A 23370-nucleotide genomic window follows, 5' to 3' on the forward strand; every position below is an offset into this window, starting at 1 on the left:
CGTGCCGAAATGTTCTTGAAGGTGGGGGTGAGCTGCTTTCCGCATTGCCGGGTAGATGCCAGTGTTGTAGTAGAACAGCTTGACTAGGGGCAGGCTAGTTCTCTGTCTTCACGTGTCTTCAGTACTGTTGCCAGAATGTTGTGTTGTGCCTAATGTGCACTTACTCTTAAAGAATCCGCGGAATCCGATTGGTGAAAGGTATATCAATATTTTATTCACACACTATATCATCAAATACAAGCTCTCACTACTTGTACAGTATACTACCTGTCAAGACACGAGGTGATCAGTCTCGGACTTGCGGCTGCTCTTCTGTTCTGAGCCCCTGGCTCAGGGTATCTTCTCAAGTGTTCTTCCCCGGGATTCTCGTACCTTCCCCAGTTTCAGTCAGGGGTCTGAAACTCAGTTTCAAGACCCGCCCCTTTTACTGGGCGGCACAGTGGCGCAGTTGTTAGCACTGCAGCCTCACAGCTCCAGTGATCCGGGTTCAATTCTGGGTACTGCCTATGCAGAGTTTGCAAGTTCTCCCTGTGACCACGTGGGTTTTTGCCGGGTGCTCCGGTTTCCTCCTGCAGCTGAAGACTTGCAGGTTGATAGGTAAATTGGCCATTATAAATTGCCGCTAGTATAGTTAGGTGGTAGGGGAATTGAGGGAAGGAGGGGATGTGGTAGGAATATGGAATTAATGTAGGATTAGTATAAATGGGTAGTTGATGGTCAGCACAGACTCGGTGGGCCGAAGGACCTGTTTCAGTGCTGTATCTCTAAATAAAATTTTTTAAAAATAAAATTAAATTATATAATACTGACATAATGGTAATTCCTTATTTGGCTCAGTGAGAATCTGTTCAAAACTTCACAGTTTCCCATTATCTACTATGAATCAAATCTTATTTAATATCCATTACGACTCCCTTTATCTGCTACATGAAAGACAGGGTTTGGTATCATCAATATGTCTTATCTATACTGTTTACAATTCCTCGGCCATCTGTGTGCTGTGGCCCCCTTTCTACTCATTCTCCCTATGCTTTAACACATTATTTATTGTTGTGTGACTAGCTCCTTTGTTTTAACTAAATTTTTATATGTTTTTACTGGGTCTACAGTCCCTCCTTTGATCCTGCAGGGCTATGCCCAAGGGATCACACACTCGTGTCTCTTGGGTAGTACACTTGTGCAATTACAATTTCATTTTCAAAGCAAAAGCATAAGCAGTGTAATGTTAAAGAAAGCACAATTTAAACATCACTATTACATAATCAATTGTGCGAACATAATAGTCGCAATTTCATTCTTAGAGTATTTTGATCATTAATTCATTTTCAGTATATACGAATAGGTTATACAATTACCCTCGTGTTACATAACTAATTGTCTATCTTTTATAGAGCAAGTTCGAATACTGATTGCCTTTAAGGTAGCTGTCCAACCTGCATTCGTACATCCTCTCACATTGCCTAATTAATTTCTTAAGTTTCCAAATTAAGTATGTCGCATATATCACCATGATACCCAAAACCACTATCAGGACATGGGAGATAATTCTAAACCAGGGGTGTATCTACACGTTTGACCCCCAGTTCCATAAGTCCTCCCACCAGGCAGAATCGTTTATCTCGTCAATCTCATCTTGTAGCATCTTCGATTTGTTGTTCCAGATTGTAGTATACTACAGCAATGGCTTCTAGCTGCTGTCTCTCTTTACCCAAGCGTGTGGGCAATGTTTGAATAGTATATTCACATTCCCGGAGGTAATTTGTCAAATCCTAATACTTTCTGTCACAGTTATCATTTTCTGTCTTTCGTTTATGTATGTCTACCAACTCCATCTTCCCTACTCGTGTTGGTATTTGTGGGTTGAAACAAAACGTACTGTTGCTCACCAGACAAGTCCGGTTATGTCCACGCTGGTACTCCTCCGCAGTGATGGTTAAGCAATATCTCCCCTCTCCCATATAGGCCACATGGGTTAGCCCTGACGATGTTTTCCTAGTTTCCATGGTGCAATTTACAGTGACATTAAATCCACATTTTAATTCTGCTGTATTATATATAGGATGAGGACATATGACCACCAGGTTTTCCAGACTACACTCAGACAATGTTGTTACAACTACCTCTTTTCCAATTTCCACAACATAGGGTAAAATATCATGGTATTTTATGTCATCTTTCCCCTTATCACCCCTATATTTTCTACTTTGTATAATTGCATCCCCAACTTGTCTCTCGGAATTACAGGTATTCCCAATACTACTCCAATACTCATAGATTTTGTACTTACACACTCCTGACCCTTCCATACCTTAAGTTTTCGGAGTTGGCACCTGGTAATTTTATCATTTGTGTGACTGGCTAAGTCCTCCAACTGGGTGTCATTGATCCAAACTAGTACCTATCCCGCATCAATTTGCCTCATATTTTCTCGAGTTTGTTCTAACATCCACGAACCATATGTACTGCAAACACTTTCATTATTTGAAATGTCATGGACCTCCTTTTACCTTTTCTATTATATCATTAATAGTATGAGCATGACCTTCCAGTACTCTCACCAGTCCTGTCACTGTTTTCGTCAGATCCTGTCCTACTTTAGCTACACCACTCTGTCCCTTTTGTTCCTTTTTCAAAATATCCTTTACTAGCTGACAGAGAGCTCTAACTTTCTGGTCCACATTTTCCAAATCTATAGTATTAACAATTGAAGTTCCTGAATTAAAGACTGTGGCTATGTCATTCACTAAACTATGTTTACGTCTTTTTCCCTTTATTATTCCCTCATCAAATTCTGGTCTCAGCAATTGTTGCAGTAGTACCTTGTACAACTCTCGGGTCTTCTCAGGCCACCAGCCAGGTAACTGGATATCTGAGACATCTAATATTACCGGTACCAAATCATGCTGTATATTATCATATACAATTTTATTAGTTTTTATTATTGCAAGTCCATTTTCTGGTCCTGCAGTTAAGGCAGAGCAAGGGAGATCAGTCACTTGTGGCTACTGGATTGTAACCCTACTCGTTAATAATTTGGATGTGGAGTTAACCATGGTGGTTGGAGCTTCTAGCCCGATTACACTCACGACCTGGAGTAGGACTGTCCTTTTTTTATTTTTCCCAACACATTCGAGCCAATAAATCCTATCACTGTGTGGCTTCACACACCGTGATCGGTTCTCACAGTCTTTATCATTGCATTCCCATACAGGAAATTTGGGGCCCCCTGGTGGGTCCCTTAAGGTGGTTCCCTTTGGACATTCAACACATACCCACTGTCCAATAGTAGCATTTACAAAAGAAGCTTACTGCTCCCAACGTTGACTGCCGAATGCAACTTCCCGTAGCCCCTGGTAGTTGCCACGTACTTCTACTGGTCGGACGATGTCATCTGAATGTCCTCCCCCGAACCAGTTCCTGTTACAGCACTTGATGTTATACAGTCTGTCATCCTCCTTCAACATGTTGATGGCTACAGCTGCAGCAGTCATCACGAGCGATAGATGCCAAGGCTTCATTCTGTTACCTGTAAGATCACGATAACACCTGCTCTTATTTACAGTTCTGATTAGTGTACCCCAGCTGGGTCAAACTCAATCACTTATGCGGATTAATCGACCACGTACCCCTTGTTCTGACGGACAGCTACCCTCTGGTTTCCCCATTCGCCTCCACTCTGTCTGAAGGCGTGGTTTAAGCTGCTGCTTTTTTGAACGGACAGCTGGTTCCACACTTAATTTCCCTGTTTTGATGCTACCTTTCTCAACTTCTGTGGCTCCAAAGGAAATGGCTTCCACTGGGTCCTCTAGAAACATTCTCTGGAATGCAAAACTTAAGTTTTCCATATCATCATCTAAGAACTGAGGACTCTGATCCTGTCCGTTTCCTCCATGGGCGGGAGCGTTTCCCACTTGCCCCATCTCTACCTCTCCTAGTGCGTCTAACTGTACATGGTGTTGATGGCTATTCTGTTTTCCGAATAGTTTAAGTTGGTTCACATGGTACCAGCGTGCCCTATCCTTCTCCATCGTTACCTTGTATACACGATACGGTATGGCCTAACGTATTTTGGGGATAAGAAAGTTCCTGTCTGTTGGATTCGGACCATAACTTGTTGCCCAACACCTAGTTCTACCATCTTTATCTTTCCATCAAAATATGTCTTACTCTGTTTTCGTTTCAGTCCCATTTGTACCGCTGCTATCTTCTGAGTTGCCCGCAAGTGCTCCAATAACTGATTCATAAATTTCTCATGGGTTAGAGCAGTTATCTCCGGTTCAGAAAGATCTAACCCTAACAATTTTTCTATCCCTCACATTTGTCGTCCCGTCATTAGGGCATGGGTGGTAAGTCCAGTCGAGCTGGATACTATGTTTCTGATTACCATCAGGACATAGGGTAGGACCTTATACCAGGTTGAATTATTTTGCTGGACCTTCTCAACATTCCCTTTTAAAGTCCTGTTCATTCTTTCTACTATCCCACTTGACTGAGGGCGATAGGCTATATGGAATTTCTGATCAATCCCCAACATAGTCATCACACTCTGCATCACTTCAGCAGTGAAGTGAGACCCTTGATCTGATTCTATGCTTCAAGGCAACCCCCATCTGGTTAAAAACATGCTGCACTAAAATATCAGCAGTTACCCGTGCTGTGTTAGTCTTTGTGGGAAAAGCCTCTACCCTTTTAGTGAAAGTATCAATAATCACCAGTACATATTTAAATCCTCCCCTGCATGGAGGCAATGGCCCCACATAATCAATCTGTAGATTCGTCCACGGCCCTTCTACCGGATGTGTGTGTCATAATTCTCCTTTCTGGGCGTACTAGTCTGGATTATTTTGAGCATAAATCAAACAGTTTTCCACATAATGCTTCACATCTTTTCCCCCCCCACCCCCCCAATTCCTGGCCACCAACACAATTCATTTATTCGACTTTCTGTCGCCTCCATCCCTTGGTGTCCTTGTACATCATGACACTGATAAATTATTTGATTTCTATCCTGTATCGGCACTGCATATTTTCCTTCCTTCAGTACCACTCCTGTCTCTGTCTGTATCTTGACTCTTGTCATTTCTCTCCCTTCTGTATCTGTTTTAGTATGGGATCTTGGCTTTGTGCCTCTACCAGATCTTCAATCTTAAGCTGGGAGACTATCACTGCGCCTATGGGGTTCGTGTCATCTCCCCTCAGATCCCAATATTTCCCTGCTTTCACTCCCATCTTTGCTAATTCATCGGCCCTCTTATTTCCTTCAGGACTCTCTTCGCTATGAGCCTTTACTTTAATGATCCCGCACTGACCTTCCCCTTTTCTCGCTGCATTTACTATCCTCTGCAGTAAGAGGGCAGACGGCAAAGGTTTTCCATCTGCTGACACAAAACCTCTCGCTTCCCACAGAGGTGGGAACTCGGTTAGTATGTACGTGTGTAACAGTTTATCAGAATAAATGTCAACTGCTGGGGGAAACATGTGGTTGTGTCACCACAAATGCGACCGCAGCTAGTTCTACACCCTGCTCACTTAGACTCGTGGGTAACTGTAAGGCAATATCTTGAATAGGTGTTCCATTATGATCCTGTACATGTAATCCACATCCAGTCTGCCTAATCCCATCCTCCATTGTAGAGGAACCATCAACAAAAATTTTTAGTGCCGGTTTGATTTCTGGCCCTTTCCCATGTACACCCCCCAATAATTTTGACACAAAAGGCCCCTTGAGGGCCTTTGCTGTCCAAACCTGACACTCATTGGGTTCACCTTGGTAGATTAAATTATCCGCCAGGCACGTAGTAGTTCTTGCCTTTTTTACTGAAATGTCTCTGCCTTGCAAGAGTAAGGTCCACCGAGCAATACGATTCTGACTAACATTACTGTCCTTCAGCCGTCCATCCAGTAATAACTGGATAGGCGTGTGTTCAGTTAGAATAGTTATGGGGCTGAGGCCAACAATATAAATAAAATGTTGAACTGCCCAGAAGACGGCCAGCAAATGCTTTTCACGCACTGTAAAAGCTCGTTCTACTGATAAGCGAGACGCGTACGCCACTGGATAAAATCGACCATGTTTTTCCTGAAGCAATACCACTGATAAGGTAGTATCTGTGGTAGCAACCTCGAGGGCAAAGGGTAGGGATGGGTCCAGCACCTGTAGCGCCAGGGCTGTAGCTAGTGCCTGTTTTAGTTCTGCAACTGCTGACGTACACTCTGGTGTCTGTCCCCACTCAGAATTCTTTTTCAGGAGATCATATAAAGGAGCTGCCTTTAAGGCAAATCCATCAATATGGTTCCTGCAATACCCAACAAGGCCCAAAAATGATCTCAGAGCTTTAATATCTTGCGGTAGGGGGAGTTCGAGGATTGTCTGTACTCGCTTTTGCTCTATCTTGTGCTTTCCCTGTGTTAACACTATTCCCACATAAGGAACCTTTTCTTTCAATATCTGTGCCTTGTTCGGGTTAACTTTCACTCCGACCTTCCAAAGGAGTTGAAGGAGTTCCTCCAGTAGCTCTAAATGCTCTTCCTTACTCTCCGTTTGGAGTAATAGGTCATCCATATATTGGATCAAACATTCTGATCGGGAGAAAGAACTTGACCCTTTTGCCAACCGCTGGTGGAATATTGACGGACTATTATGAAATCCCTGGGGGAGACACATCCAGGTGTACTGTTGTCCCTGGAACATAAACGCAAATTTATATTGACGCTCTTGCGCCAGTGGTATGGACCAGAACCCGTTACTAATATCCAACACGGTAAACCACTTAGACTGTGGGAACGGCTTCATTATCATTGCAGGGCTTGGAGCAACAGTAGGTGCTGTCAAGGGCGTGACCTTATTTAATTCTCGAAAGTCAATAGTCACGATCCATCTAGTTTACGGACGGGCCAAATAGGAGAGTTATTGGTGGATGCCACTGGTCTTAATACCCCCTGTTGTAAGAGACTGTCAGTGACCTTCCTTACCTCTATCTTCGCCTGTTTGAGGAACCCATACTGTTTCTGGGGTCGATGATATGGCCCCTCAACTAGGACGTCCCATGTCATCCGTCCGCAATCATGCTTGTGAGTTGCAAACACCAAACGGTGTTTTTCAATCATTTGCTGCGCTACCGCGTCAGCAGTCATGTCCTCTGAGTTTAACCACATTTCTGCCATCACACAGATTCTCTGTGTATTGACCCGTTTGGATCATACCAGAGAAACCCTGCACGTTCGGCATCTTCCAGATGCAACAATTCACCGAATCAAAAGACAAACCTTGTTTCCTCATTACATTTGATCCCAAAATGTTCTCCATCGATTGTCCCAACTTGATAATCACACATGTATGGTTAAAACAATAATTTCCAAATCTGAATAGTAATAGTTTAGTTTCAATCCCTGTTTGAACATGGCCTGTAAAGCCACTTAACATCACTTTATTCTGGGTATGCCAAGAGGGGTCTGTTCCTTTCAGATTGGTTCAGGACTGTCTGGGAGCCACCGGTATCCCACAAAAACATAGTGAGGCGGCCTGCTACCTCATTTTTCACCTCCGGTTGCCCAAACGGATCCCACCCCCCTTTGCAAACCCACTCCACCGAGGCCTGACACCATCAATCTTCCCAGCCGATATCTAGATCAGAATTCCAGGTAACCGACTTGGTTGACCCTTCCTTCTGTCCAGCCCTTCTCCGGATTTCACTAACAGGAGCCATAGGGTGGTATCAACCACCCTCGTGCTCCTGCTGCTGAGCCACCGATCTCCTGGCCCCTTCCAAAGGCAACAGAGGGTATAGGGACGGTAATCCTGGTTCTCCTTCCCTTATATGTCGCCGGGGTGCATTACAATCACAAACGATATGTCCTTGCTTCCCGCAATTAGAACATCTGCAGATCATGGGCAGGGGGGGAATTGTTCCTGGCCATCGCTCTACCTCGCTCTACTTGTTCTTCATAAGGGGGTGGTGGTAGTACCCTAGCTGTGCTACGCTGACCTTTCCTGGGCCCCTCATTTCTCCATGCTGTTCCCAGGCCCCTCGGGTGAAAGGCACTGATTTTTGCCCTTTCCCTTGTCTTTATCTTTTTCCCGTTTTCCCAGGGCTCTTTCTCATACACTGGTCATACTTTGGAGAGCCCACTGTTCAGTGTGGGTTTGGTCTTCCGGATCATAACACTCACATGCATTCTGACTACTCTCATTAGAATGAGCTATCAACGTGCGCACCCATCTATATGTGTTATTCCCAAGATTAGTTCTGTCTAGTCCGGGCCCATAAACTTCATTGAAATTATTCCATAATCGATTGGCAAACGTCATCAGATGCTCATTCGACCCCTGCTGGCACTTATGCAAGCCTTCTGTGGTATCCCCTTTATTACACCCTGATGCTGCCAATATTGCTGCCTTCATTTCAACTGGGGTACCCTCGCCCCCTTGCTGTGCTTGTGTCAATGCAGAGAAGAGTATGGGATCTAAACACATTCCCAATAATTTAACCACCTCTTTATTGTCCAATCCGTGTAGAGCCCGTAAATGGGTTATAGCTGCAAAGGTAACGTACAGGTCCCCTTCTTTTATACTTAGGGACTTCCTTCTGCATTTCTGCCAATTGAGTGATCGTATACGTAGTAGCATATGTTAGTGCCTGCCCCCCTTGAACCCCATCTGTTCGCATAGTTATCAATGTTGCCATATGTAAGACCTGGGTGGAGGCCGGCTCGATTGGGGTTTCAGGCGGTTCGGGAGGTGGATCATCCCATGAACTGTTTTCATCGTTATGGTACCTACTAGCCTGGTCTGCCAAGTCGGTCCACTTAATGTTGTCGTTGTCATCCTCCTCCCTATCTGCAAACGTGCATATTATACCCCTTTGTGCTGAGTATTCAGTGCCTTCAGCCATTTCTTGATATCACGTGGAATGAATTGGATTAGTTGAAGGCTGGCATCTGTGGATGCTTGGGAGGAGGCCGAGATGAATCATAAGAACATAAGAATAGGAGCAGGAGTAGGCCATTCAGCCCCTCAAGCCTGCCTGCCATTCAATAAGATCATGGCTGATCTGTCCCAGGCCTCAACTCCTCTTTCGGGCCTGCTCCACATACCCCTCGACTCTGAGATTTCAAAAATCTATCTTCCTCCTTAAATACATTTAGTGACCTAGCCTCCACAACCCTGAGTTAGAGAATTCCAGAGATTCACCACCCTGTGAGAGAAAAAATTCCTTTTTGCATGTCGGTTTTAAATGAGTGTCCCCTAGTTCGAGATTCCCCCACCAGTGAAAATATATTCTCAACATCTACCCTGTCGAGCCCCCTTAAAATCTTATATGTTTCAATAAGATCACCGCTCATTCTTCTAAATTCCAATGAATAAAGGCCTAAGCTGTTTAGCCGTTCTTGATAAGCCAACTCCTTCATCCCAGGAATCAGCCTATTGAACCTTTTCTGAACTGCCTCCAATGCTAGTATATCCTTCCTTAAATACGGGGACCAAAACTGTACGCAGTACTCCAGGTGTGGACTCACCAACACCCTGTAGAGTTGTAACAAGACTTCCCTGTTTTTAAACTCTAACCCCCTAGCAATAAAGGCCAAAATTATAGTCTTGTCATACAGCACAGAAACAGGCCCTTCGGCCCATTGCAAATTCCATTTGCCTTCCTAATTACTTGCTGCACTTGCGTGCTAACTTTTTGTGTTTCATGTACAAGAACACCCAGATCCCTCTGTACTGCAGTATTTTGTAGTCTTTCTCCATCTAAATAATCTTCCTTTTTTATTTTTCCTACCAAAGTGAATGACCTCACACTTTCCCACATTGAATTCCATCTGCCACGTTTTTGCCCACTCACTTAACCTATCTATATCCTTTTGTAGATTCTTTGTGGCTTCACCACAACATGCCTTCCCACTTATTTTTGTATAGTCAGCAAATTTGGATATACGTCCTCTGTCCCTTCCTCTAAGTCATTAATATAGATAGTGAATAGTTGAGGTCAAAGAACAGTACAGCACAGGAACAGGCCATTCGGCCCTCCAAGCCTGCGCCGATCTTGATGCCTGCCTATACTAAAACTTTCTGCACTTCCGGGGACCGTATCCCTCTATTCCCATCCTATTCATGTATTTGTCAAGATGCCTCTTAAACGTCGCTATCCTACCTGCTTCCACCACCTACCCCAGCAACAAGTTCCAGGCACTCTCCACCCTCTGTGTAAAGAAGTTGCCTCGCACATCGCCTCTAAACTTTGCCCCTCACACCTTAAACCTATGTCCCCTAGTAACTGACTCTTCCACCCTGGGAAAAAGCTTCTGACTATCCACTCTGTCCATGCCGCTCATAACTTTGTAAACCTCTATCATGTCGCCCCTCCACCTCCATCGTTCCAGTGAAAACAATCCGAGTTTATCCAACCTCTCCTCATAGCTAATGCCCTCCAGACCAGGCAACATCCTGGTAAACCTCTTCTGTACCCTCTCCAAAGCCGCCGCGTCCTTCTGGTAGTGTGGCGACCAGGTCCTAGGACCGATCCTTTTGGCACCCCACTAGTTATAGCTTTCCAACCTGAAAAAGATCCAGTGATCCTGAATCTCTGCCTTGTGTGTATTAGCCAATTCTCAATCCCTGCCAGTACATTATCCCCAATACCCTGAGCTCCTATTCTGTGCAATAACCTTTTTATATGGCACCTTATCGAATGCCTTCTAAAAATCCAAATACACTACATCTACTGGTTCCCCTTTATTAACAAATTTGTCAAACATGATTTCCCTTTAATAAAACCATGTTGACTCTGTTCAATTGCATTATGCTTTTCTAAATGTCCTGCTATTTCTTCCTTTAATAATGGACTGTAGGATTTTTCTTATTTTATTTTATTTATTTAGAGATACAGCACTGAAACAGGCCCTTCGGCCCACCGAGTCTGTGCCGACCAGCAACCACCCATTTATACTAATCCTACATTAACCCCATATTCCCTACCACATCCCCACCATTCTCCTACCACATCCCCACCATTCACTTACCTACACTAGGGGCAATTTACAGTGGCCAATTTACCTATCAACCTGCAAGTCTTTGGCTGTGGGAGGAAACCGGAGCACCCGGCGGAAATCCACGCGGTCACAGGGAGAACTTGCAAACTCCACACAGGCAGTACCCAGAATTGAACCCGAGTCGCTGGAGCTGTGAGGCTGCGGTGCTAACCACTAAGCCGCCCAAATGACAGATGTTAATCTAACTGGTCTACAGTTTCCTGCTTTCTGTCTCTGTCCTTTCTTGAATAGGGACATCACATTAGCGGTTTTCCAATCTGCTGATACCCTACCGGAATCCAGTGAGTTTTGGTATATTATGACCAATGCTTCCACTATCTCTGCAGCCACTACTTTTAAAACCCTTGGATGCAGGCCATCAGGTCCTGCCTTTAGTCCCATCAGTTTGTCCAGCATCTTTTCCCTCGTGATAGAGATTGGTACAAGTTTCTCCCTCCCATTTACACCTTGCTCATCTATTATTGTCGGGATGTTTATAGTGTCCTCCACCGTGAAGACCAATGCAAAATATTGGTTTAAATTATCTGCCATTTCCCTGTTATTAATTACCCAGTCTCGTGCTGTAAAAGTCCCGCACTTGCTTTCGCTACTCTCTTCCTTTTTTATATACCCATAGAAGCTCTTGCTGTTTGTTTTTATATTTCTTGCCAATTTACACTCATAATTAATTTTCTCCCTCTATTAGTTTTTTAGTCACCTGGTTTTAACAAAAAAAATTCCCAATCCTTTGGCCTACCACTAGCTTTTGCTGCTTTGTACGCCTTTATTTTTGATTTGATACTCTCCTTTTAACTTCCTTTGTTATCTATGGGTGGTTCATTGTTCTCATCGAATCCTTCTTTTTGACTAGGATAAATGTTTGCTGAGTGTTACGAGATATCTACTTAAACGTCTGCCACTGCTCATCCACTGACCTTCCCCTGTAGTCTATCTTCCCAGCCCGCTTTAGACAACTCTTTATTCTTACCTCTGTAATTGCCCTTGTTTAAGTTGAAGACACTGGTTTGAGACACAAGATGCTCACCCTCAAACTGAATTTGAAATTCTACCATGTTATGATCGCTTCCCCCAAGAGGATCCTTAACTACGAGATCTCTTATTAATCCTACATCATTACACATTGCCAAATCTAAAATAGTCTGTTCCCGGGTAGGTTCTGCAATGTATTGTTCTAAAACATTCCCTGATGCAGTCTACAAATTCGTCTTCCATGCTACCCTTGCCAATTTGATTTGTCCAGTCTATATGCAGATTAAAATCACCCATGATAATTGCAGTGCCCGTCTAACATGTCTCCATTATTTCCTGATTAATATTTTATCCTACAGAGAGGCAACTCCTCGGGCTGAAGATGGATGCAAATCTTTCAGCATTGTCTTTTACACTGCAGTGCTGGGCTGCCCCATTGTTGAGGATGGGGATGTTTTGTGGAGTCTGCTCCTGCTGTCAGTTTAATTGTCCATCACCATTCACGACTGGATGTGGCAGGATTGCAGAGCTTAGATCTGATCTGTTGGTTGTGGGATCACTTAGCCCAGTCCCTTGCATGCTGCTTCTGCTGTTTGGCATGAAGATGTCCTGTCTTGTAGCTCACAGGTTAGAATCCCTGTTTTGAACAATTGGCACCTAAAATTTAAATGTGTAGCAATGTTTGAGTTTGATAACTTTATTGAAATGTCCACAACTCGCTGACTCTTCATTACATTATAACTCATTTGAACTGCAAGTCAGATGATGTTGATGTGTTGCCACTTTTAGTTTGGTTACTGAAACTGATGTTTGCAGTATTTGACTGGTCATACAATACAATCTCTTGGAGACATGACCGCTATTAGAAACGAGTGACTAACAAAAGCTTATTTTAACCATTTCTAGGTTTGGTACCATGTATGTGGAACTCGTGGAAGAGGTTGCTACAACACCAGACTGAAAGATCAGGGTGGATGCACCATATGGTACAATGAATTGCAGGTACATTGAATATTTTAAAATCTTATAAGTTTATAGACTTTCATCATGTCAGCTTGTGTGATTTTAAAAAAAAATTGTAAACTCTTTCACCTATTTGGTTTGTCAGTCTATCTGGATGGTCAGTCACCTAAATTTTAAAAAATGTTCTATTTAGGCTGTTCCAGTCCGGTGAGGAGGGGTCAAAAGGCTCCCCTTTTGTCCCCCTCTTCCTTGTTTGACCACAACAGGGTTTGTTTCTTTTAAATAGTGAATGTGCTTGCCCTTTATGTGCTAAAATCAAAGAACTAATCTGATAGGTTTTCATAGGTTTAAACAAGAAAGAGGTTACATTATTGTACTTAAAATCAAATCCCGATCTAAATGAAAATAATCTATGCCCCAAATTTTTTCCTTTCTCTCCGTCCCCCTCGCGCCCCTGTTAGATAAGAGGCATTTGGTTCAATTAGAGTCATGAACAGATACAAATAATATACAGTCTGCTTAGAGGACTTCTTGAAAAGCAATCTATAGTTGTAAACTTGGACATCAACTTGCTTTTTCCTTTCTCAAGCTTACATAAAATTAGATTTTTTTTTTTGTTCACCTCACATCAGGAAATTTTGACTTTGTATGCAACTATCACCTCAACTTTGGTGACTGGTATGTTGGAAACTGATTACGAACAACCTCCCTATTAAAGATAGAGAACAAAATGTCCAAAAGGTGGTATCTGATGTCTTAAAGTGCAACAGAAACAAAAAGTTTGTAATCTTTAGAATTTGGGAATGTGTTGCACACTATAACACTTCCATACATCTTGTATTTTTTGCATAGTAGCAGACTTTCCATGACAATGTTTATGATGAATCCAAGAATGCAGACGAGAATGGGAGCATTTCACCTTGTGTCCAGTGTAGTATTCTTTAAAGCCATTGGGTTTAATTTCTGTAATCAGCTGAGGTCAGTTTTTTTTTAAACCAGAACATGAAGTCAGTAACTTCTTTCTACAGGTTGGTAGCTGATTGTAAATGCCTGGTTCTTCCCCACAATAAACGCAAATAACATGATTAGGGTTTTTAATAAAATTATTTTGCATCTGTAATAATGTGACATTCAAACTAAATTGTTGAATCTCCATTGGCATTGTTCATGGTAAGTCAGAGGGTGTGCTGTTTATAAAGATTAGGTTTGTTACCATGTAAAATAGAATATAAGTTTATGTTCCCAGAGGCTATGATGATAGCAGTTTGCTCACAGTTGAGCCATTTGACCCTGCCTATTGTTAATTGTCACGCACACTGGAAGTGCAATGATGCAACAATCGTGGACTAACTCTGAAGAGTTATGAAAGACAGTCTTTGTCTTTAAAAAATGAATGTTTGTTTTGAGCAATGGTCCAAAATGGGCACTGAAGAAAAAGGGATTGGCCTTTTGTGTATTCACGCTATCTGACAAAGACAAAGGACAAATCCTCAAAGCTAAGAGGTGTCAACGTAACCCATCCTACAACTATCCAAAAACATTCCAGAATTGAATGTCGCCTTCTGAAACAAAGAAGCTGTGAAGTGGTCACATCCTTGACCATTGTGCGATCGCCATGTGCAAGAGACCAGAGCATCTCCGAACAGGAGGTGAGATAACGGCTTTACCTTTTTCAAAAAAAAAAGGCAGCCAGAGATGGCAGCAACATCCTAACAGCTTGTGTTCCAGCCAAGCCAGAAAAAGCATGTGCCCTGCTGCAGAATCCAGCATCTACATTTTGCAGCAGCAAGAGCTAGAAGTAACCCACAGTCTTCAATGGAGCCTTCAATCAAGAGATAAATCTACAATCCTCTCGGGCCAGCATTCATCAAGAACTTGATTTCCAAGAGAATTCAACAGACTTATCGTAACCTTCCCCCCTCACTTAAAAACCACCTTCCTTTTTCCCGTCGGTGTGTGAGCAAATGCGTGAATGGATGTGGTTGTGACAATTTCAGGATAAGGCATATTAATCAATAAAGGATTTTCTGTTTAAAGATAAAACAATTAGTACAAATGCATTTGCACTGGTCTGGTGGAGGGTTGAACAGTGTGCTATCAAAGTGCTTCCATTTTTTTTTTTAGGACTCTTCTTTTAGAATTATGGACATTGTTTTATTTGGGCAAACTGAAAAGGATTCTATGGACCTTTTTTTTTCACTGGGGTCATTGAAAGGACACGGGTCTGGTTTGAAAACATTTACTGGAAGTCACCTATCTTCAGATAAATATCCAGCAGGGGCTTTTTTGACTTGGGGGAGATGTTTACAGAGAAGTGACAGGTCAAGATTTATAGCAGTCAGAAGGCTTGACTCTTGGGATATTGTTTTTGGTTTTGCTTTGGACAGTTTGTTGGTGTAAACTGTTGTAAAGGCAGTTGGAGAAAACAGCCAAGAGAGCAGTCACCATCTGCACCTCTTCTGTCTCTTTGAGAACTTCCTGAGAATCAAGTGTAAGAAAGAGAAACTGATGCTGCATTTCTCCTGAAAAGCCTGCCAAACTGATCCTCAATGTCACCTGAAAAGAACTGCTCCAGAAAGATCCCAGTGACAGCCCACTATGCATATTTGGGACGCCAAACTAAACAGAGGCAACTGACATCTTTCCTTTTTTTTTTCTTCAAGAATTAGCAAGTATTTGGCCAAATTAGTCTTATTTTTGTCTTTTTTGTAACCGAGCTCTTAAGAGATAATCTCTTTCGGTTGACCTGTGTGTATGAGGATAAGGTAAAAAGGGAACTTTCATATTTCAATCTGTTACTGCTTTGCTTCGTTACTGATTAAGTCTTGTTTTATAATAAACTGATAATTTTGTTTACTGAAGAAACCTGGTTGGTGTATTTTATTCTGAGACAAAAATAGAGTCTATGATTGACCATGCAGATGCAAGTTCTCCCTGTGTCTGCGTGGGTTTTCTCCGGGTGCTCCGGTTTCCTCCCACATGCCAAAGACTTGCAGGTTGATAGGTAAATTGGCCATTAGCAATTGCCCCTAGTATAGGTAGGTGGTAGGGAAATATAGGGACAGGTGGGGATGTGGTAGGAATATGGAACTAGTGTAGGATTAGTATAAATGGGTGGTTGATGGTTGGCACAGACTCGGTGGGCCGAAGGGCCTGTTTCAGTGCTGTATCTCTAAACTAAACTAATATCGGTAATTGGGTAAACATTTAAATATATGTTGACATGTGGAGAAGTGGAACTAGAAAAAAGTGCATTCCTCCTGCCTCGGTCGTAACAAGTGGGAACTACCCACGTCACACCACGTGATTGTGACAATGCACATTGTGGTAAAGTGAAAAGCATTTTTTTCTTAGCTTAGTTTGTGATCAATAGTAGCATCATCACCCCCCCCATCCTGGTTAAGATTAGCTACCTTGCACTGACTTAAGAATTTGACTTGGATATTTTGGTCTATGTAGCTGTAAATGTGCGCAGCTACGTGCTGTTTTTACCGATTGAGCCATTGAGGTTAAATACATAGTAATGTTTTTGGCAAAAGGCTATACATTCATCAAACCTACCTTTTTCAAAGCATACACGAGTCTCAAATAATAGCCCTTGCCTTCCTTCTGAATAAGAATTCATCCAAGCCTTGTTTTGAATAACCCCCAAAAAGCAGGTAAATCTGCTCTATTTTCGGTCACTCTCATCATTTGTTCATGCCCTGATTGCCTAATTTTCGAAAAGAACAGTGAGTTTGCAGCATTAAAATCCGTTTTCCGGATAATATAATGGGTTTGTGTGCCTGCTATAGTTACTAAGGTTCAGTTCTTGTGTGTAAAGATTCTGGTGGATTGTCAGTTGAAAATATTTTTACTATTTCTGTGCATACCATTTAGTATCTCAGCCAAGAAAATAATGAACCATCTGAATTCTTTCAAGCTGTTGACTGACATTGAAGAACACTTGAACGTTGTCATCACTCAAGTTGAGCCTGACCTGAAAATACCAGTGGATGAATTTGATGGCAAAGTAGTCTATGGAAAGAAAAAAGCGTTAGGGGGTGAGTATTTTAGAGACTAGCTTTGATATGTTAAAATGGCCATTTTTAAAAATCCATTTACTACTACCATTGTTTTTCAAAGATTCATAGAATGACATAGGAGGAGGGCATCAGATCATTAACCCATCCATGCCTTTGCCAGCTGTTTGAAAGAGCGATCCAATTAGTCTCACTCCCCTGCTCTTTCCTTGTAGCCCTGTATATAAAAAAAAAAAATTCCAATCAAGTATTTATCCAATTCGCTTTTGAAGATTGGTATTGAATTTTCTTCCTCCAGCTTTTCAAGCAGTGCCTTCAAGATCACAACAACTCACTACAGTAAACAAATTTCTCATGCCACCTCTGGTTCTTTTGCCAATCAATTTAAATCTGTCCTCTGGTTTCTGATCCTTCTCCCACAGAAAATATTTTCTCTTTTGTTTACTCTGTCGTTCGTGATTCGAACACTTCCTCAAATCTCCTCTTATCCATCTCTGCTTTGAGAACAACCCCAGCTTCTCCAGTGTCTCCACGTAACTGAAGTCCCTCATCATTGGTACCATTCTAGGAAATTTCTTCTGCACCCTGATTTAAGGCCTTGACCTCCTTCTTAAATAGTGGTGCTCAGAATTGAACACAATACTCCTGAGGCTTAACCAGTTTTTTTTTTTAAATTACCACAACTTCTTGCCTTTGTACTTTAATTACCACAGCAAAATCCAGGCCATAAAGTGAAATTGGCTGTGTTCGCCGTCATTACTCCACTGAAACTTTGGAAGTTACACATGCACAGAATAATGTGGAAATCCAGAAGTTGCTGTCAGTGAGTTTATGCTCCATAGGGTGTGCTGTAGAGGTTCCCACATGCCATCTCCCTTGCAATCATGAATTGACGAAAGAATCACTCTTATCCCTGTCTGTCTCTCTTTAAAAACCCCTGGAAAAAGTTATGTCTTGTTGAATGGAGTGTAACTGGGTTTGTAACCGCACGCTAACTTCATAATTACTGCTAAACACCCTCATTGGCCCTGAAAAGCTAATTTTATATTTGTGGAATGTCAAATTTCTCCACAATGATTAAAAATTCCACATTTTTAGAAACTACTATTTTTTGATCTGTTTATCTTTACTTTAGCTTCAACCTTAGTACAGTCATACATTTATTTTGCTATCTGAAAACTAAAAGTGAAGTATTATAAGTGCTTTTAACTTCCTGGTTTGTTGTTTGTGAATACTTCAATTTGATTCCCTGCCTGCTTGCTAGTATCACTGCTACCACACCCAAGATGTTGCCTTGATTTGGCGCCCGATTTTAAACTACTGTTAGGAACAGGGAAATTTCCAACAAAGAGATCTTTTTGGGCAGCTTTCTTTCCAGGTCAGCAGTGAGTGCAATTGCTTTGTCACTGACTGCAAAATCTAAGCCTAACTTTTGTTATCGCGACTACCTCCACCTTTTACTGTCACATTGTCAGCACCCTCTTTAGTGAAGTCATTGCAAAGGTTCCACCATGCCTTTCTCCTCCTAAAGTAGATCTTTTTGATCTCTAATCAATCCCACTCTTCGACTATCTATATGTTTATAGAGGACTTTTGGGATCCTTTTTCATGTTGGCCACTAATCTATTCTCTTTACCCCTCTTATTTAGATCTCCTCCTCTATATTTTCTATATTCAGCTTGGTTTGCACCCAACATTACAATTGTCGTAAGCCTATTTTTCTGTTTCTGTTTCATTTTAATCTCTAGAGTTTTAATCATGCAAGAAGCTTTAGCTTTGGATGAGCTTTTCTCCTTCTTTGGGAATATGTTTACTCTGTTCTCTTTGAAGGCTTCTCCCATTGTTTAATTACTGTTCTGCCAATTTTCGATCCCAATCCATCTGGGCCAGATTCCTTTTTCACTTACTGAAATTTAGCTCCTTCAGGTAAAAATGTTTACATTTGATTTTGTTTCTTGCTCTTTTCCATTTTTAAACCTGAAGGTGGTATGAGCAATGCTCCCCGACTGTGTGATTAAAAATTTGCAGTTCGTGTAGGTTATTCTGTTTAAAGGCATGGCCTAAATTATTAGGTGAGGTGTTTCCAGTCTTTTTTTGATTACTTATTTCACTGATCTAACCCCACAGACTTTTATGCAGTTATTTTTTCAAATCTTTGTGTGAAGAGCAGCTGGAGCTGGATAGGTTTTAAATTCATCTAAAAATGTTGGTTCTTGAAATTTTAATTTTCCCCTCTTTTTCTCTTCCCTGCCCCACAACACTGAAAATTAGATCAGGATTTTTACTATTTATGTCCAGAGTTTCATATGTCTAAGTTAGCTTGCTTGAAAGCATTCTGCATCACCCATTCCAAAAGGTATTTGTTATTAACCAAGCCAGGTTTATCCACAGCATGCCACTGAGTGAACAGCAACTGAACTTTGCTGTTGTAATAGTTAAGTTCATATATTGGTAAGCTTCCAGCTTTCCCTTGGAGACATAAGCATGAAATGAAACATCTTTGACTCGCATACTGGAAGTTCTGCTTTTGTGATGTGCTGGATTATGTCTGTGGATAACTTTCCAAGATATTTATAGCTGACTGTTAGAAACTTTATTAGATTTTGAGTTTTACAAAACACATTTTTAATTATGTAATTCCTCCCTTTAATTTACTGGCAGGAAATTAAGTACTAATAATGCCTTAGCAAGGCCTTAAAGACAGTCATCTGTTCAAGGGTCATGAGCCATTCATCCACCTTGTTTGTTCAGTATTGATGACGTATTTACAAGCTTGAGCTTGTAAAAGGTTACTTAATTAGTTGCACCTGACTATACCAAACTGTCTTACAAGAATTAATAATTGAGTACCTTGCTGGTTTTTGTTTTGCTTCATTAATTATAAAATTCATGGTGCTGTTCCGTTCCTGTACGATCATGAAATGAATTTATTCAGGTTGTTTAATTTTTCACAAGTCCCAAACTCACATTGAAATGTTTTTGAGGATCGAGGAAGAACACTTTTTATACATAGAACCTTCAGGTATGAGTCTATCAGGTCTGTGCTGGCTCTTTGAAAGAGCTATCCCATTAGTCCCATTCCATGACCCTTACTCCAAAACTTGGCAAATTTCTCCTTGGCTGAATCCAAAAAACAAAGTTTACCTGGAAACTATGATTTGAACCGTGTCACGCATATTGGCTGGGGAAGGCTTGCTGAGGTGCCAATTAGACACGTAAGTGGACAGTGGTGAGTCTTCCCCAGGATCAAGGACCCTGGCGGCAGAAGTCCTGCCTGCTGAGAGCTGCCGTCCAATCTGAGGTCAGCAGCTGTTTAACTGAGCGGCGCCCCTATGGAGGCAGTGACTGCTGCTAGTAGAACACTCTTGCGAGGCTCTGGAACCAGGCCACAGGTAAAACACAGTGGGAGTGGTGTCACGGGGGAGAGGGTTATAGGGGTGTCGGCGGCAAGGGGTGGCTCTCAGTGCCCCCCCCCCCTTTCCCGATGTCGGGTCTCTCGTTCAGGCACTGTGCCTTTTAACAAGGGTCCCTCCCTCCCTCCCTCCCTACGGATCTGCTTAGTGTGCTCCCTGTGCCTGCCACTGGGCTTATTCTGCCAGAGGAGGGATGAGTCCCTTCATTGGGCATTAATTGACCACTTATGGGCCTCAATTGGCAGCAGGCAGGAAGGCCACTTACCAGCTTTCCCGCCCTGGACTTAATTTGGATGGAGGTGGGAAGGTGGCGGCGTTCTCTCTGCCACTATCCCACCCGATTTATATCCTTTCCCTGTTTCCAAACCCAAGGTGGGGGAGAGTATAAAATTCCCCCCATTGTTTTTAATTTTATAAGTATGGGAGAGGAAGTTGCCTTAGAACAAAAGCAACATTGGAGTCTGGCTACTTTCAGGAGAAGTATAGAGTACCAGTTCAGTCTAAGGCAAATTCAGCTTGTGTGGTATGAGATTGTACTTGTGTTTCCTGTGTGCTCTACTTATTTTGAAATGTCTATTTGCTGTTGTCACAAAATGACTTTTTTCATACACTTTTACCCATGGGTTTCATTTTCCTTTTATGAATCTTCAATTGTGTTAAATACGTTCATTGAGCTGCTCCCATCAAGTCATAGCAACAACAATAACCTGGTTTGGCATCTTTAATAGTGAATGTGTGTCACATTAGCTGATGAGACTTAATGGGAACAAACTGACCAAGTAATTCAAAGTTGTCTTAATTTTAACTTTCTTTGCTCCTCTTCTTGGCAGGTGGGCAGTACAAGGGCCACGTTGATGCTTTGGCATCTACAGTACAAGAGCTGGCTGCTCTTGAAAAGGAGGCACAATCCTCTTTCTTACATTTTGGCTATCTTCCCAATCAACTGTTCAGACGCTTTTGATTGTAGCATGCGTCTCAGTTTAGTGCAACAAAGAAGCTGACAAGTTACAAAAGAAGTTTAAAAATGTTTATTACTGCAAAACGACATCTAGAAATGGTTAATAAACACTAAGGTCTGTATGTCAACCTGTATTTCAATGATCAACTGCATTTACACATGAGCTTAATGTGATGATGAAACATGAAGCACCAGAATTGCTTTGGTGAATAAACTGATCAAAAATTATTGTGGGTTGTGTGATTTGAGAAAACGTATGTGAATGGAAAGTGTGATTTCCAACCCTGCCCCCCCCCCCGCCCCAACTTTTTTTTATTCCTTCCACAAAGGAAGTAGATCTTGATCATGTTTTTCATGCCAGCTGGACAAATTCCAGGGTCACCATTCGACTCACGAAGAAAAAGTTACTGAAACCATTGGTTACTCACATTTCAGTTTATGGCTAATATTAGACTTTTAAATCAACAGTTTGCTGCCTCTAGTCTAAGTGGGACTGGGTATGCTTTTTCTCTCCTCTGTTCCACTCCTCCCTCTGTCAACCCTGGGAACCCTTAGTATGAATTCAGCTTGGACTGATTTTAGATGAAAGCTTTCTTTTACTGCAGTAAGTGCCTTTGTTTGTACAAGCCTACAGAGCAGAACAACCCATAATGTGGCATGAAGGTGGTTGACAGAATGCAAAATGCTCCATTCTCAATCACTAACATGACTTGATAGCACCCATAAATCCAGTGCAGTATTAAAGGTACTTTGAGAAAACTAATTTTAATGCAGCTTTAAGATCCATATAAATGCTTAATGTTCGTGTAGACAGTGGCCCATTAAAATGAGTTGTTATAGTTGAAAAACCTAGACCTATTCCTCTTGCTCCTAGACTCCATACCTGTAATCTACTGCAACTGCTGAGAAAGGTTTATTCTATACCCAAGTCCACACCCTCCAAATTCAAGATGATAGCCTGCCCACAACTCTTGGGTTATGATCAAAGAAGCACAAAAATCTGCTGGTGGTTTAAGCCATACTTGCATGTTTCTTGGCAGAAGTACAGAAAATGCTGCACCTGCATTTGGTGGTGTTCTAATATGTCACTGAATTTTGGAAATGGCAGGACCCTGACTCGGTGAAATGCAAGTACAGGTCAGCCATGTTAATTTCCTGTACAAAATCATGTTGATCAGTTTGATGCCACAATTCAGTACAAATTAGCAACATCCTTTTAGAGTCTGTAAGGAGGCTAAACTGAATACCCTTGCAAATTATGCTTTTATGAAACTATAGTTGAATATTAGGGCAGCCTGCATCCGAAGATTATTGAATGTTGAGTCGTGTATCAATCAGCACTGCCCCCACCTTGAATACAAAAAAAATTGCGATAGTAGCTTTCAAAATAATTTTACTTCAGCAAATCAATATAGATTCTTTATTCTGCATCAGTCATAGTCCATAGGACTATAGCTGTTAAGTTGATGGTTTTGCAAAGCACACGGAAATGTCTTCCCCACTGTATTTAAGCACTACAACTTCTGACCAGTTTTATTCAGCTATAAGGCCTTTTATTCCTTGCATTGAGCATATGCTTGTTAAAGCTAAGGATCAACTTTCCTGCCTTTCTATAGTTAGGCAGCATATCAAATATTCTGTTACCTAAAGTGGCCAATTTAGAGGTTTCTTTGAGTGTTCCCCAGTCTTGGGTGCAAGTACTGGGAATCAATCTCTAGAAAATATAGTAGGTTGACCTTTTTATAGGATAAACATACAAAATGGAATTACCATTAAGCAGAAGTTTAACTAAACTAGCCACATCAACAATATAGCTATGAGCAATGCAGAGATTGGGTATTCTGTGATAAGTGGCTTACCACCTGACCTTTCTTAAATCATCTATAAGGTTCAGCAGGAATGTGATAACATGTTCAGCACTCACCTGTGTGACTGCAAGTGTAACAATACTCCAAGCTTAACATCATTTAGAACAAAGCAGTCTGCTTGATTGGTG

The 23370-nt window shown here is 41.8% G+C and overlaps 1 protein-coding gene across 1 annotated transcript in view; it reads left to right on the forward strand.

Annotated features, from left to right (window-relative positions):
- Positions 1-21602, forward strand: part of ddx1 (DEAD (Asp-Glu-Ala-Asp) box helicase 1) — a 71160-nt gene extending 49558 nt beyond the window's left edge. The window contains exons 24-26 of the mRNA XM_068022760.1: positions 12925-13020; positions 16904-17024; positions 21247-21602. Of these exons, the coding sequence (XP_067878861.1) occupies positions 12925-13020; positions 16904-17024; positions 21247-21377 (348 nt within the window). The 3' untranslated portion in view covers positions 21378-21602. The remainder of the gene's footprint in view (positions 1-12924; positions 13021-16903; positions 17025-21246) is intronic.
- The last annotated feature ends 1768 nt before the right edge of the window (positions 21603-23370 follow it).

This window comes from Heterodontus francisci, chromosome 3 (assembly GCF_036365525.1).
Source record: "Heterodontus francisci isolate sHetFra1 chromosome 3, sHetFra1.hap1, whole genome shotgun sequence".
NCBI lineage: Eukaryota > Metazoa > Chordata > Chondrichthyes > Heterodontiformes > Heterodontidae > Heterodontus > Heterodontus francisci.